Source organism: Halyomorpha halys, unplaced genomic scaffold (genome assembly GCF_000696795.3).
Source record: "Halyomorpha halys isolate HHAL.00 unplaced genomic scaffold, Hhal_1.1 Scaffold29.1, whole genome shotgun sequence".
NCBI lineage: Eukaryota > Metazoa > Arthropoda > Insecta > Hemiptera > Pentatomidae > Halyomorpha > Halyomorpha halys.
The window spans coordinates 2,140,760-2,161,875 of record NW_027115892.1 but is presented as its reverse complement, the minus strand read 5'-3'; the positions used below and the strand labels follow the sequence as shown (position 1 = coordinate 2,161,875).

At 31.6% G+C, this 21,116-nt stretch overlaps 1 protein-coding gene across 5 annotated transcripts in view; it reads right to left on the bottom strand.

The window, feature by feature from the left end:
• Positions 1–21,116, bottom strand: part of spri (sprint) — a 759,753-nt gene that overhangs the window by 561,273 nt on the left and 177,364 nt on the right. For all 5 annotated transcript variants that reach the window (XM_067052866.1, XM_067052867.1, XM_067052872.1 and 2 more), the window contains one exon: positions 4,772–4,860. In XM_067052866.1, the coding sequence (XP_066908967.1) occupies positions 4,772–4,860 (89 nt within the window). The remainder of the gene's footprint in view (positions 1–4,771; positions 4,861–21,116) is intronic.

The following is a 21,116-nucleotide window of genomic DNA, read 5'->3' as shown; positions in this document are numbered from 1 at the left end:
TATACTTAATGAATCGACGATTTGCAGCCAGACTAATATCTGTAACTGTACTTAGTTATAACTATTTATGAGCTATTTCAATATTTGAAGATGGTATATATTTCAAAATAATAATAAAAGATAAAGTGAGATGAAATTAATTTAATATAATTTCACACTAAGGTTAGGAATAATTCGATATGACGTAGGATTCCTAAGAATCGAAATTTTTACATACATTTCACATTTTAGACATCAAGGTAGACATCGAGAAAATTTTATTAAGTCTATATAATAATCCTCTTGTTTGTTCGTATATTGTTTATCAGCTTGTTCGATCAAGAGGGGCAATTTACTAAAGACCGGTCAGAGTTGAAGAGGGAATTATTAAATGCATTGATTAATACAGCTTTACTCCCGTCAAAACATTAAGCTTCTGGTATTAGGCTACTTGTGGGCTTAGTGCTCCAATCCTCGGCTAAAAGGCAAAGTTCACTCCTACTTAATGTACTTAACTTGACTTGGAGGCTAGAAGCTCATTTAAAAAAAAAATTAATTTGAAGAATTGTACGCCTAGAGATTCTCTTAAATTTGTTTGTCTCAGGAAATGGAAAATTTATATATAATACAATATACAAATACTCGCACGATTGCCGAGCGATGTAAGCCATAAACCTCTAGCACATATATAATATGAAAGATCTTCAACTCAATATGTATGCTGGATTACTACTTGACAGTATCTTGTGCGATATGTTCATTGAGAAGAAGTTTTTATTGCGTATGCAACCGAATAATATGAACATAAAAGTCAAATCTCAAAATGGTTTTCTAGGATTTTTATGCTAAAACCTAAAACTATTTTTTTAAATTAGGTATAGATTCATATTGATTTATTCTTCATTTAAGTTTATGTTAATTTAATACAATTTAATTTAACGTAAGATAGAGCTTTTTTTTTTTTTTTTTAAAAAAGAGCTTTATTATAATTTTTGAACATGAATATATATATATAAATGAAGAGATGGTTGGTGGGGGCGGTAAGTAAAGAACATAATAAAGTAAAAACTTATTTATTAGTGTCAACGTTTCGGTCATAATTTTAATCCTTCATCATGGCTAATAACAAAAAACCAATATAACAACCATAATAAATAAAAGGAATATAAAAACATACAGAATAATTACACATAAGAAGATAACAAATAATATAGGTACGTAACTAGTATATTGTGTCATATTATAAGAGTATTGAAAGTGTATAGTTATATTAAAATTAAGAACAGAAGAAGAAAAAATAAAATAAATACAAATAAAGATAAAGATATGAAAATAAACTAAGTAAGTAGATGTACAAATTGAAAATAGTTTAAAATTAAAGTAATGTAAAAAAAAATACAAAGAAAGACCTATTTGTGATTAATTACTTATATAAAAAGAATAGAAAACTTCAACAATACAAACGACAGCAACTAGATATGGTGTACAAAACTCAAACATGAAAAGACTTGAAATTCATTTCCTCAAAGAATAAATTTTTAAATATGTTATTATTTTTTATAAAATCATAATCATGTATAATCATCATCCTGCCTTCACAATCATGTTTTTTTTTTGTTTTTTTTATGCAAAACCCTATTTCTCAAAAGTGGTTATATTGAATTTGACAGGAAATCAATCATTGTTATAAATATTATAACTGTTTTTTAAATATACAAACAAATTAACAGCAGGTAATATAACATCAGATTAATAAATCCTTTATTTTGTCATCTTCATCCAATCCAAAATCGAAATGTACAAGACCGTAATACTTCCCCTTCGTATAAATTCAATACAGGTATTTACCTGTATTGAATTTACTTTCATTTGAAAGTAAAAATGAATTAATTTAATCACGAAGACAAAAAGTAGCAACGAAAAAATGAAATTTGCTAATGAATTACTAAAGACAGCAGATGAAATTCGTAATGGATGGAGATGAGGAGAGATAGACTCCAGGGTAAATTTCCTTGGTTGGATGGGCTAAGCCAGGTTTTGATGAATATTATTAAAATGTTGCATTTTTTATCATTTCATAGAGTTTTATCTTGATGTATAAATACTAATTTATTCTACGATATTGAATTTATATGAAATCGCATAAAAACAAAACATAATTATAAAGATATTTATTTATTTTTATTTAATATATATAAAAAAAACGAAATCAACATTATTTGTATACACACAATCTTAGATATACTTGATTATGTGTCGGACAAAATGTAATAAAAATAAATACATTTGTAGAATAATTTACATACATTTGTAGAGCAACTTAGCAAAGTTAGTATGAAACTCGACAAATTATTAATTACCTAGTCATTAATTATTAAAAATGAAACTAAACCACTGTTGAAAAATGGATCCTTCTATCTATACTATAATTCAATCATACTATTAGGTAAACGAACAGCTCGTATTTTCGCTGATCACGAAAACTTAAACCAACCTTCACCAAATTTTAGATATCAGTATCTTGGATACCAGCATCTTGATGGTCCCCGAATGATTTAGCAAAAATAAAATTAAAGTTCCTTCTATGATATATTCGCATATATGAAAAATTAAATATGGATATTTCTAGCATTATGTATGAAATTCACGTTTCAGAATCTATTAATTAAAATTTAGTTGTTTAAAACTTTTTTTTCATAAATCCCTTCCAATTATGCTACTAATCATTCATATAAAGATATCTGTTCATAAAAATTCGTGGTACAGCATATCAAGATACAGCATGATCTTTGAAATCACATACTGAATATCATGATAGAATGGTAAAATAACTAAAATTTACAAAAATCAACCTTTTATTAGCATATAAAAAACATTGAAGGAACTTCAATCGCTTTAGCAACTTTAATAGTTGACATAGACGGTTTCCAAGGTACGATTCTTCAGACTCGATATAAGACATCACTAACAAAAGATAAATTCTAGTAGGAATGACTACAAAGGAACTTTGTATATCCAATAATAATATTGGACTGATCTCAATCTCAAAAGCTATAAAAACTATATTAAAAATCGAAACGTGTAACATGTAATAAAATTATTAAATGTAACAGAATTCTTTTTGGGTTATTTATTTTTTTATGGCAACAAATTCCTTGATTTACGGAACTGCTTAAGAGCCAGATTTGGGAAGAGCATGTTGGAAAGATGCTTCTGGTTTCATGAACGTTAGTGATTGCGACCCTCTAGCAACTTCACACCTTCATTTTCTAAGCTGGTAGGAGAATGTAGATCACTATCTATTTTGATGATATGAGTTTCAATATTCTGGATTGGATAAAGCTTGGATATATTGGCTGGAGAAATTCCGAACTTCAGTTTCAAGAATTCAATCCTGAAATTTTTGTAAGATGTAAAAAACCCAAACAACTAAGCCCGTTAACTTGAAGGATATTATTTCCATCAGAAGATTCGTTTCGGTGTAACACTACCTGGTGAATTTTTATAGTGCCTCTTAAGAAGGGTATACTTAGGGAATCATGTCTGTCATCCTGGTGATTTCTTCTGGTAGAATGACATACATCATAACATTCGTGGATTTTTCTTGTAATAAAATAACAGTGTCGTCAAAGGATCGCTTCATCTACATTGGAAAAATAGCATTAAAAAAAGATAACATTTGGCTTGTTTTACTGAGGTGGTGCATAACGCCATGTTCTGATCTCAAGAAAAAGAAACCCCCTTTCATAGATAACACACTAACTGCCGCAAAGAAATCATTTAGTTCCACTTACCATTATCAAGATTCACACTGGTGAGGGATTAACATGTTCGATTGACGAGAAGTGACTTCATCGCCAAGAATTCACAAATAAACTGAACATAGGAGAAACAGTTACCCTGAGTTCGGTGACAACCTCAATATAGCCAACCATGAACTTTTGTTGTACAATGGAGCGCTGTGACGCCTTTACAAAAAAAAAACAGCCTACATATCCAAACTGAGTATTATTTTTACAAGGTATTGGCTGGTCGACCATACTCAATATTACAAACGTTTTGTTTGTTTGTTTTCAATATGGAAATAGCTACCCCCTCAGTTAAAATATTCAAATTAAATGTTCAAGTAACCATACAGTACAAGTTTTTGTTTCAGAAGTTTATGAATATTCAGAATCTTAATAGTCGAAAAACATTTTGTCAAACCTGGTTATATGGAAAAAGCGAAACTATAAACATGATTTTCCTCGCAAAATCTGTTTCTAAATTTGTCACAATCGTCATAATCCCCCCTACTAAATATTCCTTATATATTTTTTTTTTAAAAGAAAATTATTTTTTTGTAACTACTAAAATTCACATTTTTTGGATATGTTAAGGTGGTAAAAATAATTATCAACTTTTATTATGCTTAGAATTCAATAGATTGAAAAAGGATAACTATTTCAAGAACATATTATTATTAGTACGTATGAATAGAATTGGCAGAGATCGAGTACTTTCGGTTGTTAAGGATTTCTTAGTTTAATACAAGCTCGTCTTTGCCGGCCGGGTAAAAACCGTCTCCTCCTTTAGTGAATCATCAAATTCATTAGTATTTTGAATTACTTTATTATTTGCTACTCATAACAATAAGAAATTATTATTTATTCTAATTAAACTAAATTAATGAAGTACAAATATAAAGTTAAATATACAAATCTAATAAATCTATTGAAAACTCCTACATTTATATAAATAATATATTTTTGTTTCATATAATAATGATATAATAACAAATGATGATGCATACCTGATATGATGAAGGGTGTTGTGTGGCGGTGGGCTGGGGCAAAGGTCGCTCAGCATGAAATCCAGGTCGCTGGCCAGCGAGGACAGCAACTAAAAAAAAAAAAAATGTTTAATATTATTCTCAATAAACAAATAATAAATAATCTGATAATCATATATTGTCGACGCAAAGTCAAATATTTATTTACTGCGATATAATGGATTTATTTTATACAAATAAGTAGTGAAATAAAACAAATAATTAATTAAAAATTTCAAGACTAAATGATATAAATATATTTATCTTTTGTCACTAGGAAAGAGAAATACTTTATTTATCTATGCTGCCTAAATACATCAGGTTGCTATCTCACACAGCATACTTATCAATCCGTAATCGGGCATATATAAATTACACATACATGGTATAATCAGAAAAAAAGAGATATAATAATAAGATATAATAAACAATTTTTTTCCCCGACAGTTTCCTTTTACCATCAATTTTGGTCTGTACAACAAATATAAATGTTTTCATTTCTATTTTTCATTCTCATTTCTGCTCCTCCAATTTCACCATTTCTTAATTTTTTAATTCACCCGATCAACAAATTCGCTCTCCAGAAATCACCCGCCTAGATCCTCTTCAGTGACCCACTAACAATTTCAATATTAGAAGACAATGTGAGATCAGACCATCATTCATAGTCACAGCAGTAGACCAGTTTACCAAAAAAAAAAACAAATAGATACATTTTACGACAATAAGACTAACACATAGAGGGGAATATAATAAAAAACCGGTTACAGGAAACACTTGAATGGACAAATAAGTTTAAAAAGTAACTAAATAAAAAAATAACTAAATAGGGTGTTCCGCAAATGATCTCAACAACTTAGGGATGTAACAGCAGAACTCAAGTGAAACATAAAAATTAATTCGGGCTATTGTCTGATTCAAAATCGGAAAGGTGTTAATTTATATTTCGATTTTTTTTTTTTTGGTTTATTTTCGATAATAAATGTTAAAGAAAGAATTTCTATTCCTTTTTCTCAGATTCGATACACAGTGCGATTATCTTGGAGTCATTCTAGACAAAACACTCACCTGGAACCAACATACTAGACTTAAAATACAAGAACTTAACAGACGATTCAGCCAATATTGAATACTCAGCAATACGTCTCATTTCTCAATAGACAATAAAATTTTAATTTATAATTTAATCTGATCAATCTGGATCTATGAACTTGAACTTGAGGGAGCAGCTAAAATCTTGTAAAATCAAACATATCCATTCCTGTCAATCTAAAATCTTAAGAACCATCGTCAATGCATCCTATTAGGTTTCAAACCGAAAATAACATCATGACTATCATATCCCTTTTGTCCTGGACCTCATACTAACCAAATTCTCAAAATTTCATGTCACCTTTCTAATTATTTAGTGCAATTCTTCTTCAGTTCAACCCATTTCTACAGCATCATACCTATGATTGTGGCGAATTGCAATACTTAAAATTTGAAAAATGCATGCCGATTTTTTGAGAATTGACACCAAAGTTACTGGCCACTATACGATGATCCCAGAAACTTGTGATTATTGTCTGCTTTTTCATTTTAAAATGACAATGGAATATCGTTATATAATTATAATTTATGAAGGTAAAGGAAAAATCTTCTATAATCTAGGGATAGTACTTAGGGACCAATTTCAAAATAATAAAACAAAATAGTAAACACACAGTTTATCGGACTTAGTTTGAATTTATTATTAAATATAATAAGTATTTATTAAATAAAACCACAAATTGTATCCAATACTGTCTCAACACTTTATTTCTTATTAGTCCAACGTTTCGGCTATTCCAGCCATCTTCAAGGACATCTAAATATTCAACAGCTTATATTATATCTTTATTTTTAAACATTTAAAACCATCATTATTCACTATATAATATAACATACCTTTAATACAAATCTTCTCCTCACATTAATTTATAATTTATAATGTGAGGAGAAGATTTGTATTAAAGGTATGTTATATTATATAGTGAATAATGATGGTTTTAAATGTTTAAAAATAAAGATATAATATAAGCTGTTGAATATTTAGATGTCCTTGAAGATGGCTGGAATAGCCGAAACGTTGGACTAATAAGAAATAAAGTGTTGAGACAGTATTGGATACAATTTGTGGTTTTATTTAATAAATATAGGGTGTTTTTTTAAGCCCGATAGAACTTGAAATTGTAAAAAATAACACAAAAAATTAAATTGTAATCAAAATTTTTTTTTTATTCGAAAGATCAATACGTGACATTAACATTAGAAAATGATTTCGGGCATATGGGCACCGCGGCTGTTCTTGACGAAGCGCATTCTGGACGTCCAATTTTGGGCCACTTTTTCGAGCACTGCTGGCCGTATGTCACGAATAACACGAACAATGCTGGCCTCCAAGGCGTCAATTGTTGCTGGTTTATCAGCATAAACCAGTGACTTCACGTAGCCCCACAGGAAATAATCGAGAGGTGTCAAATCGCACGACCATATGCGGCAATTTTGCTTATTAACAAACCCGTTAAGCCAAAAATGCGCCTCATCGCTGAACACAATTTTACAGAATGCGCTTCGTCAAGAACAGCCGCGGTGCCCATATGCCCGAAATCATTTTCAAATGTTAATGTCACGTATCGATCTTTCGAATAAAAAAAAATTTTTGATTACAATTTAATTTTTTGTGTTATTTTTTACAATTTCAAGTTCTATCGGGCTTAAAAAAACACCCTATAATTACCTTGTCTCAAAAAAAAAAATTTGAAATAATATTATTTAAATAATAAGTATTATTGCAATCGAACAAATAAAAATTACCACCGCTTCGAATGCACATATTTACCTTTTAGTATGAATGAACACACTAATACCAAATGCGCTTGAATGTGGCAGCTGATATTATAATTCCTCAATAAACAAATTAAAAGAAAAACAAATTCGGATATTATTTTGTTTGGTAGATGCATTTGATTATTTGCTTATTATTTTTTGTGGCCTCAGTTTCATTTATGATATAACAGTATACTTGATGAATCATAAAAAGATGAATAGTTGAAAAAATACTTATGTTTAAGTGTGCCTACATAAAATAAAATCACAGTGATCAAACTGCATACCTACATAAAGTAGTTGAAGTTGGGCCGGGAATGAAGCCGCTAGCGGGCGGCATGACGGATGCACGGGAATACATCAGGGCAGGTACCGAGTGCGGCGCACCGTAAAACTGTTTAAGACGAGCATCGCCATTTTCTCACCATAACTTAGCCACGGGAGCGATTTACTCCCTTCAGCCCTCCCCGAATCTACATACGTCACCGTAACTTATGCCTCTGCATAGCTCGCTGCATCTTAAATGAAGGCGGTACGGAGCAAGCGGAAAATTCACAACTATCCTGAATGTTTGTTTTCAATGTATATTCCTGAAACTAATGATACTCAACGACTTTTATTAGTACCAAATTGTTGTACATCAGGATTCAGACAATCCAAACTCCAGGGAACTTCTTACATCGATTAGAAATAATCTTTACATTAGACATTTTATAAAGCTTATATTCAGAGGTTAGTGGATTTTTTTTATTATTAAGGCATATTTTAATATAGTAAATTGTATACTTCAATAATGTTGCCCTTACCCCTGTTGAGCAGATCCACTACCTTGGATTACATCTGGACAAACCACTAACTTGGAATCCTCACACAAGACTGAAAAGACAGGAAACTGCACGTCGATTTCGACTTTTACAGCACTTACTAGACAAACGGTACAAACTTCCAATTCATTACAAAAGACTGATTAACATGACAATTATAAGGCCTATGGACATACGGCGTTGACCTTTGGGGCTCCACTAAACTTTCGAATTCCTCTCGTATCCATCCTTGTAATCCAAAATCCTTCGTAAAATCCCAAATGCTCCCTACTTTGTCATAAATAAAATCATCCACAAAGACCCTAATGTTCCATTTCTAACCAATCTAGCCCGAACCAGATATCAATCCTTCTATAACAAACTCCCTAACCACTCAACCCCATTAGTTACTAATCTTGCATCCTCTTTTATTCCGGACAATCCTCTAAGGTGTCTGAAAAGAAGATGGCCTTATATTGTAAAAATGTATTTAGAGTGCTGCCAATGGCTAGTTTCTATACATGCTTGTACCATACCATTATGATTTCCTCAAATTTACTTGATGTATTTTATGTACAATTATGTATGTAAATATCAATAAATAAATTTTTAAAAAATATATGTAAATTACAGAAGAACGACCTACATTAAAATAGTTCGATGGTCGTCTGCACGGACGGATGGAGCCAATTAACCAGACTTAGAGTCGTCATCTAGTTTGTTTTTGCATCCTTTCCCCCCCTTTTTTTTAGTTTCAGTCTTCAACATGTATATTAGAGTCCCCAAAGTAGTCAGAATCTCGTAGTTCCTCTTCAAACTGCATACTACATAAATCAATAGTTCGCAGTGTGAAACTAACTGAAAGTAATCAGTGCCGCTAACCTGACTCAAGAGTCAAGTTGGAATGTGTCCTAAAATTATATTGAAAAAATGCTAAGAAAAACAGTTTTAGTTTGTCGGTGTAATATAGGCTGTAGGATATAATATGGCCTAAGCCTTAAAATCTCATCACTCTAATACTGATTTTTTTTTAAATCATACAGTACGCCCTATTGATCTTCACTTTATTTGCAAACCTATTTCCATGTGTATTTTAAATATACTAGTAGATAGCACTTGGTCAATCCAAATAAGTATATTTTTAATCAAAATTAAATGGATATTAGATCTAAACCACAAAAGCCACTTTTGGCTATCATTGCTTCAAATGAGCTTTATTTTAGCGAATACATTTAATAAACATGTATATATTGCAAGTTAACTATTTGATTTTTTCCCTTTAAGAATAAACCTTAAATTTTTGAAAAGAAAATTAAATTAAAAACAACTTATTTTATTAGGGACTAAGGGAAGCATGAGGCGCGTTGCCTATTGCCAGTTGCATTCATTTTCTTAGATAATCTGGTACTGTCTGGAGTGGACATACTGGTGCGAGTCGTTGATGGAAACGATCTGCTGTTTTTTCTTTCCATAAAATGAGAAATTCGATATTTTTAGATACCTGTTTATTCTTTTTGTCTATCTCTCAACATTATTTTCAGAAGAATAGTTGTATTTCTGTATGTATAGAGTATAGTATGTATAGTGTATGTATATTAACTGTATAGATATTGACGCTTATTCTAAGAGAAGATCTCATTCAATGTTGAAGTGGAAATTAAGTTTTTAATATCTTACTGCGCTCATGAGGAACAGCCTACATATTACAACAGCCTAAAGCACAACTCAAAATTTTAAAAAAAAATGTAGGAAATATATCATCCGAATGAACAGATATTAAACATTATGCGATATACATTAATTATTATACAAATTTAAAGAGCCTTTCTAAGTGATTAATCTTATGTTGCAGTCCATTTCATTCACCGTCCTTATAAGGTAAATAAGGATACATCAAATGTATATAAATAATATGATCAATTTATATTTAATCGAATCGGAGAGAGCGTGTTTTTCATTACGCCATTTAAGCCCCCTCCCCCCATTCACTAATCGAGATCGATATAAGGGTCCGGTTACAGTTAGGAGGGTGCCTGACCCATCGTTGTTCGCTTAGTGCTTACTTATTTACCATATCCAGTCTACTAGCCTCAAGTCCGTTTCTGTAATTAAGGCAAATTAGAGTTCTTCATCAAAAGTATCGTTGATAACTTAATGAAAAGAGGAACAATATAACGCCTTCATAAGTTAACTATTTTATTTAATAATTAAAAATAATGAAATTATCAACTATACTAACTCTGACCAGTATAAGATTTGTAATTTATGATAATTTGTATTTTGTAAATATTAACCACGTAATATTGTAGATATGAAGTTCAAAGCTATTAAAATTCTCGACTTATCCAATAGGTGTGGCAACAATTTTTTTTTTTAACATCTTTATTGAAATTTACAACTGTATATTACATAATACATTTAATAAATTTGATCTTAGTTAAAATGGAGTGTTACAGGCGTGTAGAGAAACTACCCATTGGTATCACTAATAACATTTTACATTATTAGCAGGTCTCGTGACCATCTTCTTTAGAGGGGCCTCGGAGGATTGTCAGGAATGGGAGAGGTGCAAGGTTAGAAACTAGAGAGTTCGAGTAGTTAAGGAGCTTATAATGGAAGGAGTGATATCTGGCTCGGGCTAGATCGGTAGATACAATTGAAGACTTTACGAAGGATTTTCGATTGTAAGGATTGCATATGGGGGGAATTCGAAGGTTTAGTGGAGCCCCACAGCTCAATTCCATGTCCAAATTGGCCTTATTACAGGTCAGATCAGTCTTTTGTAATGAGTTGGAAGTTTTGACCGTTTGTCTAGTAAGTGCTGTAATAGTCGAAATCGACGTGCAGTTTCCTGTCTTATGGAAACAATTAAACGTTATTTGTACAAAACATGAATTTTTATTTTTTCGATTGGATGTAGCCAATTGTTATGTTTTGAAAGGTGCTTAAATTCCATAAAAAACGAAAAATAAATAATGAAATGGGACTGCTATTAGCAATGATTTAGCTATTTGAAAAGTGTACCAATGGTTTTAAAAATATTGTTGAAGTATTTAGGCAGCTTCTCCATGCAGAAGCTCCATGGAGAAGCTGCCTAAATACTTCAACAATATTTTTAAAACCATTGGTACACTTTTCAAATAGCTAAATCATTGCTAATAGCAGTCCCATTTCATTATTTATTTTTGTTAGGACGAACAAGCTATATGTTTAAAAAAAAATATCTTATTTATCGCAATAGTAATCAATAAATACGTACACAATATCAAAATTGATTTACTAAAATTAAAATTCAATAATTATATTATCAATTATATGAGTGTGTGTTTACGGAGACATATAACTCCGAATATTTTATATATATAGTATTTAAAATGAAGTTATTAATATCCTATAATAAGATTTTAATAATACACAATTATAAATATTTAGATGAAAATCAAGCATTTATAAAAAATCATTCCTAAAATAGATAAACAATGTCACAGTCAGAATAATTTTATTTCTCACTGGGAAATAATCACTTAACAAGTAAAATCAAAGCTTGATTTTTCCAAAGGAACTCTCTCCTATTTACTATTCCTTTCTCCCTGTTCTCTTTTTCTTTGTTTTTATTTGATTATCATATATCATTAGTGATGTCATTTAGTCGTTTTTTCCATTAACGAAATTGAAAATTTATAGTTTTATTTGTATTTTATTCCTTAACTCATATACTTTTTTAAAGCTGAAATTAAAATATTTTTTCTCCTTAATTTATGATTTCAGTCATCTGGTGTCATTTCGGGGTTAATGTTTTACTTCAATTTTACCTATAAATGTGGCTGTTAATCATGTATACATCTATATCTGAAGCATGCTTAGTGCTTTTCACTATAATTATAGCACACTCAGTTATGTTTTAGTAGAACTAATATTTAAAAAAAATTTTATTATAAGTAAAAAACACTTAAGTTAATTCAAATTTTAACAAAATATATTTAATTTTTACTTTTTATTTTATTTTTTTCTTCGGATTATTATAATTATGAAAAGTTTATCCCCCCCCCCAAAAAAAATAAACTCGAAGTCATATTATTTAAACTGAGTTTGGTTTTTTTTTTTTTTTTGGAAATAAATGACTCATATTATTTATGGAATAATGTAAATGTGCTACTTGAGGACAAACACTCTAGACCAAAGGACAGCAAGCAGTTCAGCTCGAAGGTTCATCGAAAACCTGCCCTTGCAGCAGAAAGGGGGCTCTTCATTAATGCGGCTACACCATCAATCATATTCACTCTAGAACCCAAAGAAAAAAAGATAATCCCGAAAGATAAAGCAAATTAGTGGAAGCTGCGGACCAGGTGATAAATGGTCGTCATAGGGCGAGCTCTGAACAATGCTCAGCGAGGATACCGAAAAAAATTCTGATGGGGCTTCACAAAAACCCGGGACGAATTTCATAAAGCGTTTATCTCCAGCAGCAAAACGGCTATGGAAAAAAATTTGCGCTAGTAAAGATATGGAGTAATGGACTCATCCCGAAAGCTATTTGCCTCCAGGCACTCCGATATCTGCCGAATGACAATACCTCTTATTGTTATCTAGTTTTGTTTTATATTGAAATTATTATTTTTATCGTTCTCTAATCGTAGTTATATCTAAAACGTTGCGAAATAAAACAACACCAAATACTTCCCATTGGACTAGACATTTAATTAAAATTTAAAAATAATAAAATAAATGAAAACAATTAAATTAGACTGCAGTGAAATAAACATAAAATCAATATTTTTAATACAACAGTCGCGAAATTAGAACAGTTTTTCTTCCTTAATGTCATTTCAGCAGTAAATAAAGGTTCAAAATTAATTAGTTTTGTTACTTTAACTTAGTGTCCAATATTGTTATTTTAAATCAGGATAGCATTTTAATACCTTCCGTAACCTCATAGGTTTTCCTACCCTATGTTTTCTAGTTTCTCTTCAACCTCATTTATTAAACAAATAAAGTGCTTCTAAAGTTATTTGTCCAACAGGAATTAATTGAAATAATTCAGTAAACCTACATGTTGTCTCGAAATCTATCTGGATAAAAAATTCTATTATATATACAATATTTACATTAAAAGAAAATAAAAGAGATAATTAAAAAGAACCAACATTATACTGCCAAGGTTTTCGTATTTTTCAACATATGGGGTTCACTAAAATATAGAATCACGTGTGTCAATGACCTGAAATCCAAATATACACCACAAATTTTATGGTTTCACATCAAAACATATCAACGTAAATAAAATGCAAAAATTAAAATATGAAATTCTTTAATGCATGGTTAACCCAAACAAAGCTTATTTCAAATCTCACAACACACAATGAATGAACGAACTATCAAATAAATATTTTATTTTATTAAAAAATGTCACTTTGTCAACATTTCTATTTAAACTAAATTTTTAAATGATAAAAAAATGATTTATTAATAAATAAGAATCATTTTATAAATTATTACCAATTCATATGTTACTAAAAAAAAAAATCAATTTATAAATGCTGCTAGCATTGTAAAAGCAAATAAATGATCCTAATGTTTCAATCCTCACAGAAAAAACAACAACACGGAACACTTCTTGTGCCGATAATATAAAGGGTAAGATACAGAAAACCGTTAGGAATAAGATAAGTTTTCAAAAGTTTATTTGACATGAATCCAGCCCGAACCGCTCAGATTACCCAGTCAAGATAATTATATTTTACTCCAGGATATGGCCAAGATTTGGCTTAGAGATTCGAAGCTGCAAAATAAAAGAATTTATTAAAAATACAAAAGTAGTTAATTTTGTTTAAATACTTAAAGAATTTCAGTACAACGTCCTTTTTTAAAAAACATAATTTTTCAAATAAACTAAACAAGATTATTTCAACTAATTCGATCCTAGTTACATTTGGTATTTTTGAGCTTAAACATACTATTTACATTTATTTTTTTAACAACTTAATTCTAAAACATTGATTTTAATCTAATCTAACTATTGAAGTAAATTCGCAATCGCATTACTGTTGTATACAAGCTGGATTATATTCCGATCCTTTTTTGTACTATTAAAGTCATTATTAAAAATTTTTTAAATAACTGAAACTAATCCCGATCCTTTCAAATTAAACTTGATACGAGTTCAGTATAGTTTTGCGTGTTGTATAGTCTATAATCATACAATGTGCAGAATGTAATATTTAACGAAACGGATTACACTGTACAAACAATTTAAACATTCTTAATAAATAAGATTTATGTTACAGAACTCTGAGTTCCATTTTCTGTGGTATAGTGACCTACTCATTACAGTAGCTATTAAGCTTTCATTAAATTAATTTTGCTGCAGATAACCAATATGAGTTGTTCAAAACTTTAGATAGGGAAGAGAAAAAAGCTTTCCATAATTTGGTTTAATTGCATTTGTATCTTAATTAATCCCTAATAAAACAATTGTATTGCTTTATTATAATTAAAGACATTTAAATAAACTAGTTATGACACATATATAGACAAAAATTATAAAAGTTAATAAAAAACAAATTGAAATCTTTAACCAAAATAACTAATTCAGGCAAAGAACTAATTCAGAAGGATGAACCATAGCCATTAGGCATTATAGTAAATTTGTTTACATTTTTCAATTAAAGAAATTTGGTCATTTTTAGTCAAATTTAAAGAACCAAATTTCTGAACATTCTACAGTAGTAAGTAACCCCGTTTTGTTTATGGTTATTGATTGAAGGCCAGGGAAGAAGCGTTAGGAAAAATGCATTCTGCGTGAAACTCACTTTATTCGTAATCCTGACAACTATCCAAATCTATGATATAATTACTTAATTAAATAAGTATATATTTAAATAATTTTATGTTTATTAAACTATAAATTTGTACCGCTACAACCAATGAATGCTTAGGGGTACAGTACATTGTTATAAAGTACTGCGACTAGACCAATACCCAATTAAAAGTACCCACTTTATGAGGTTGTGTGGACCCCACAGAGCTCCCGAACTCACTGCTAGAGTGAATAATATCTGCCATGGCCGGATTCGAACTCGGTCCCTTGCGTTTTGATTTTATCAACATCAAGAAGTGAGTTAACTTCCTGAAAGATCTCTAATTGTTTTCAGGAATGAGGTAATACAAGGTAAATATATACCTTGTAGTACCTTATTACTGTATATATTTCATTCAGACAAATAAAAGTGGGCGATAGTTTACAAAATTTTTGACCAAAAGGAGAGAAAACATTTTTACATACATACATAAATTTTTAGGGATATGAGTTTGAATGGCCGAAATGAGTAAATTGTTTAGCAAACTGTGGAACCTTTTAAATCGAGATGCCTCATCCAATAAATTAAGCCGTCGTAGCCGAGTAAGCGCCACCATATTAACCTCGATTTTTCAGCTGCGCCATTCCATCATAGCCTGAACGGGTTGACATCTATTTGTTGGCGGTCCCACAGCATGAAAACTTGACACTCCCACTCTGATTAGAATAGATTGGTTACCAAAGATTGCACGATCCTCCTTCTCCTATATCAGAAATGTTATGGTCGGGATTAAATAAAAAAAAAAACTTCAACTATTTTTTTTAAGTCGTTTAAAGAAACTATCAGGGGGAGGGGAACTACTATAAGTTTTTTTTTAGCGTGAAAAAATCTATATTTCAACTATTTTTTGACTATTTTTTTACTGTTCTTCCTAGATTTAACAAATTGTTTTATAGTCTTATCCCTAACAATGATTACTCTATATTTTCCGAATTAGTTTATCTATTTTATTTATTTATCAGATCTCAAGGTTTCCTCCCTCATCTCCGCTCAGCTAGAGCGCGCTGTCGATCCCTGCAGACAGAATATCTAATTAAGACAGCCAGCCCCTTGAGGAAGAAGCGAGGCTTTTTGCCGAAACGGGTTGTAGAGTTAATTTTGCATATCTAATCCGCCCAGTTATCGCTATAGAAGATATAACGACAGTCTCTATTTGCATCTCTTATAGCTTCGAAAATTAGCATAAACTTCAGCAGTGTCTCGAATTAATTTCGCCCTCGGTTGTCCTAAAAAGCAATTTGTTCAATTCATATCGCCTAGGCTTAATTTAAGCATAAGAATAATAAAATAATCGAAATCATCTCTAAAGAACGAATTAATTATTCAATTAAAAGAAAAATTTTACAACATATTGGTGTAGTTATATTAAATAAAATTGGGAAGTGTACCATAGATTGTAATATTATTGAACATTATTGTGACTACATGTTCATGTCAAGTGTGAATAATTCATTTTAGTATGAATATAATAACATACATAGTACTAAAATTTTTTTAAAATTACTATTGCATTTTTTTTTTTACAATTATTATCATATAATATATATTTTAGCTGATTTTGTTATTTATATTTTATCAAAACCGGTTTATTTTACAAGTTTCATGAACGTTTATGAAACATTTCAAAAAATTTAAGTTAATGCTTTCAAATGCTAGTATAGTTACGTAACTGGTAGACTTTTGTTAATCAGATATCAATATAACAAAAAATGATAAGATCACGATGACAAAAGATTGCACATCTCACACCAATTGAGTAAAAAAGATCAGACAAATAGATTTATAATACCAATCCAGGAACGTTCAACACTTACTAAACAGTGAAAAATTGAGTTTATATATTTTACTTTATGTTTATATAATTTTCTGTGATAGCCAAAACCACTATGAGGAGATTTGTTTTCGCTAATGAAAAATTTCTTTTCATCAACTGATTGTTTTTTTGTTAACAGATATTACATCCTTTTAAAGATAATTCAACTTATTAGGTCCTTTAAATATGCAATGCATTTGGAGTTTGAAGGAATCGTTTGAACTATTAGATGATATATCGAAAACATAAATTTCTAAGTAGTGTACCGAGATTGGATTTAGTCACTAAATGTATAGCAGAGGAGAAAGACTATCCGATTGTAAAGAGAGGAGCCAGGGTGGATTGATTGGAATGAGAGATGGTCCTTGCATTGCTAAACAGGAGCAGGGGCACCTGATTGCTGTTGTTACAGCTCCTCTTTGCAGGACTAACTGATGAGGTCCCGTCCTGGGATGAATGGTCAGACTGCATAATTAAGTAGGAAATTAACTATGGATCATCAAAGGAAACTAACTCTCTCAAACTAACAGCAAAATAATATATATTAAAGTAATTTAATTCAATCATGGAAGGTATCATTACCTCAAAACAAAATAATAATCTCTTTGTTACCAACACCTGATTATATACTTATATTCCTTTTGTTTTTTTTGTTAACATTCCAACTTCTCTTTTTATTTCAGTCATATCAGGACTTTAATGAAAGTCCAAGAGCCCAAGAAAAGAAAAACCCAAAAAACAGTAATTTAACCCCATTTTTTTTAATCTACTGAATACTATAAACAGTCAATAGTTAAAACTTTATGATTATACCAATCGTAGTTAGAGGAAATGAAAAAAAATAAGGCTGTTCTAAAAGATAGGAAAATTCATTTTTGAGATTTTTTAAGCAAGAACAAAAAATTGTGCGTTTTTTCGTTTGAGAAAATCAGTTTTAACCTAAACAATACACGGAATGCAGTAAATATTATTAAATAGTAAATATTTAAGTATTTAGGATACAAGATCATGAAGTTTACTTTATTTCAGAAAAATCTAAAATTTTCGCTCCGTTTTTATTCGCAGTTCCGTATACTTAAAACAACCAACGATAAAAAAAGTAAATTATTACAAATGGAGCAAATTATGTAAAATATGAGCCCAGATAGAGCTATTTACAATCAATTATTGCTAAGGTTTAATTTTCAATGAAATTCACGCCGTTTTCCAATTTTAGGCTCTTTTTAAATATTGCTTGATTTAACTAACTTAAGTCTCCTCTTACCGATTAGAGTAATTTTTTTCAAAAGTGATGTATCAACTTCGCTAAAAAGGCTACAACCCCTTTTAGGGCAGACGAATACAAACTGTGCGACAGCCTTCATCTCACTGGATTGCAGCCAAGCCTTTGAGAGTGTTATCCATCCGCTCCTACTCCGCCGGTTGGAGGAATTCAGGTCTTCGTCGTAGGGATTAGCGAAAGTAGCTCTTCTACAGTCCCCTCAAGGCTGAGTACAAGGTCCCATTCTATTCGTCTTCTTTACGGCACCGATAGTAGCAATAGAGCACCCAAAGGAAGTGGTAGCAGTCTATGCGGATGACATCGGCATCTATGCCTCCTGCATCAATGCCAAAACAGGCCTAACCCACGCCCGATACGCAGCAGCCACCATCACTGATGCACTTAAATATATTGGGATTGGGGTGAACCCAGGCAAAACGGACGCCACCATGATGTCGTTCCAGAAAGGAAAGACGCCACTGCCAACCTCTTTCAAAGTTAACGAAGTTGACCAGCCGATCTCTACCTTCATCCTCTACTTGGGCATCACATTGGATAGGCACCTCACCTTCTTCAGTCACGTTGAGAACTCAAGCTGGCCCGCCTGAAGACCTACGGACTATATACCACCTACTTAAGTCCCCGCAAATCTCTCTTAGGCTGAAGCTGCAAATATATAAGATCATCATTAGACAATGCTACAATGCTCTATGGTGCACTCCTACTGCAGCACCTCTACAAGACCATACTTCAAAAGCTGCAGAGCTACCAGAACTCCGTCCTCCAGCGGATTGTCCGAGGCACCTCATTGCAGAGGGTCAGAAACAGCATCAACTACCAAGAACTCCAGCTTCCTTCTGTGCCGGAGTATATAGGTCGGAGGCACATCAAATTCTTTGATGGGCTGAAGGCCTGTGCCAACCCGCTATTCAGGGAAATCGCTCCACCAATAAGACCTGGTAGGTGACAAAGCACGGTCCCCTTGGTTGACCTCCATGCCGAGGAAAGGGCTCTGCAGTCTGAAGTCACTCATACCATCACCAACACCAGCCGGAATGATCCTTCCCCATTCTTTATAACTCCCCCGGCTACCATGTTACCATGATTACCATAGTAAAGTCGCCTTCAGCGTACCCTGTAAACCTTTCGTGTAATGTCATGGGGTAAAAAGGGATTTACTGTAAATTATGTGTGTATATATATATATATATATATATATATATATATATATTGTATGTGTTTGTAAGTAAAGATATTGAGGAGGTTAGAAAAAAGGGGGGTTTTAGTGGTGGAGTGGTCGATATACCGGGGAGAATGGCTTTCACTATCTTTCGTGTTATGATCACTTGTGAGATTGTACTCCCTATGAGAGTCTGTTTGAAAGGTAAGATAAGTATGGTAAAGTAAGGGTAGGATAAATTTCAACAAATTTACTCTGCTTTGAATGATGGTTAGTTAGGTTTTTTAGTATTGTAGGTAGATTTAAACATAGTGAGATCCGATTGTAAAATTAATTTTTGTATTGTTTGTCAGTGGATGCCAGAACGTGAAAGGTGAAAGGTGGCCGACTTCTGATATGGGAACAACCAGGAAGACGGAGGAGAGGAAGACCCCGAACCCGGTGGAAGGGCTGCGTGGAGGAGGAAGACTGGAGGGATAGAGAGAAGGGACGCTCTTGTTTAACCAGGCAACCTATTAAGGAATAAAACCTGCAAAGGTAAAAGTGAAGAGAACAGCCACTATTTCTTAGTTTCCTCAATTATTGCTGGCATATTCGTCAATTTTGAATATGTCTAAATCACAACATATGGTTTTCATTAAATTGATCAAAACTTGGAGTAAAATAAACGCTTTTTGTTTCCCCGAGGGCTTTTGGACTAAATAATGTAAGTCGAGGTAAGTGCATATTTGGTGTAAGTGCAACAATTGAGATTTATCTAAAATATGATTTCATTTGTATTCATTTTAGTTAAGAAACAGAAAAAGTCGTTTCGCTTTTATTATGCAATAATTATTGTTTAGTTTTAGTTTAAATTTGATGATCAACCCCTTTCCCCTAAAAAATGACCAACGTTTTGCAATATTTAAAAAGTAATTCAAATAATAAACGCTGCCGTAGTTTAATATCCAACGAAATGAATATTCGTTTCAAGAATAAATGATTCAAATTCAATAACAATAGTTCAAGAGGATTTGGAACCTATTTCCCGTCAGGCATTCAATACCATTAGGTCTGTAAGAAGTACACCGGCCAGAGTCGTTACGTAGGTGATGTATTGATGTCCATGGTGATGGTGATATCCATTACTTCTTCAGGCTCTTATCGGCTAGGAACGCCTGTCGAATACTTGAAGAATATACCGTTAAGGGGATTCGAATAAGTCTCCAAGCAAATGTAAACCATGAATGCTTAATGCTGAGTTCACTCGGTACTACCGCTAAGTTTAGAATCGACGGTATTTTTAGGGAAAAACCTTTACACTGACTCCTGCTCCAAGCTTCTTTCTTATAAGCTAAGTAGCTTTTCTGCTTCCCTTCTCCCGTCATCAACCTGATGAAAGCTAAATTGCCTGTCTCCGCTTGTGACGGTACACGGTGCACTTAACTCAAACCAATTTATAAAGCGTCCCTTCGGCGGATATACTTTAGCAGACAGAGCTATTTTATTTTCTGATGCATTTAGGGGAACGATACTCATTCAATTCATCTTTATATAGAATGACACAACTCAATCAACAACAAT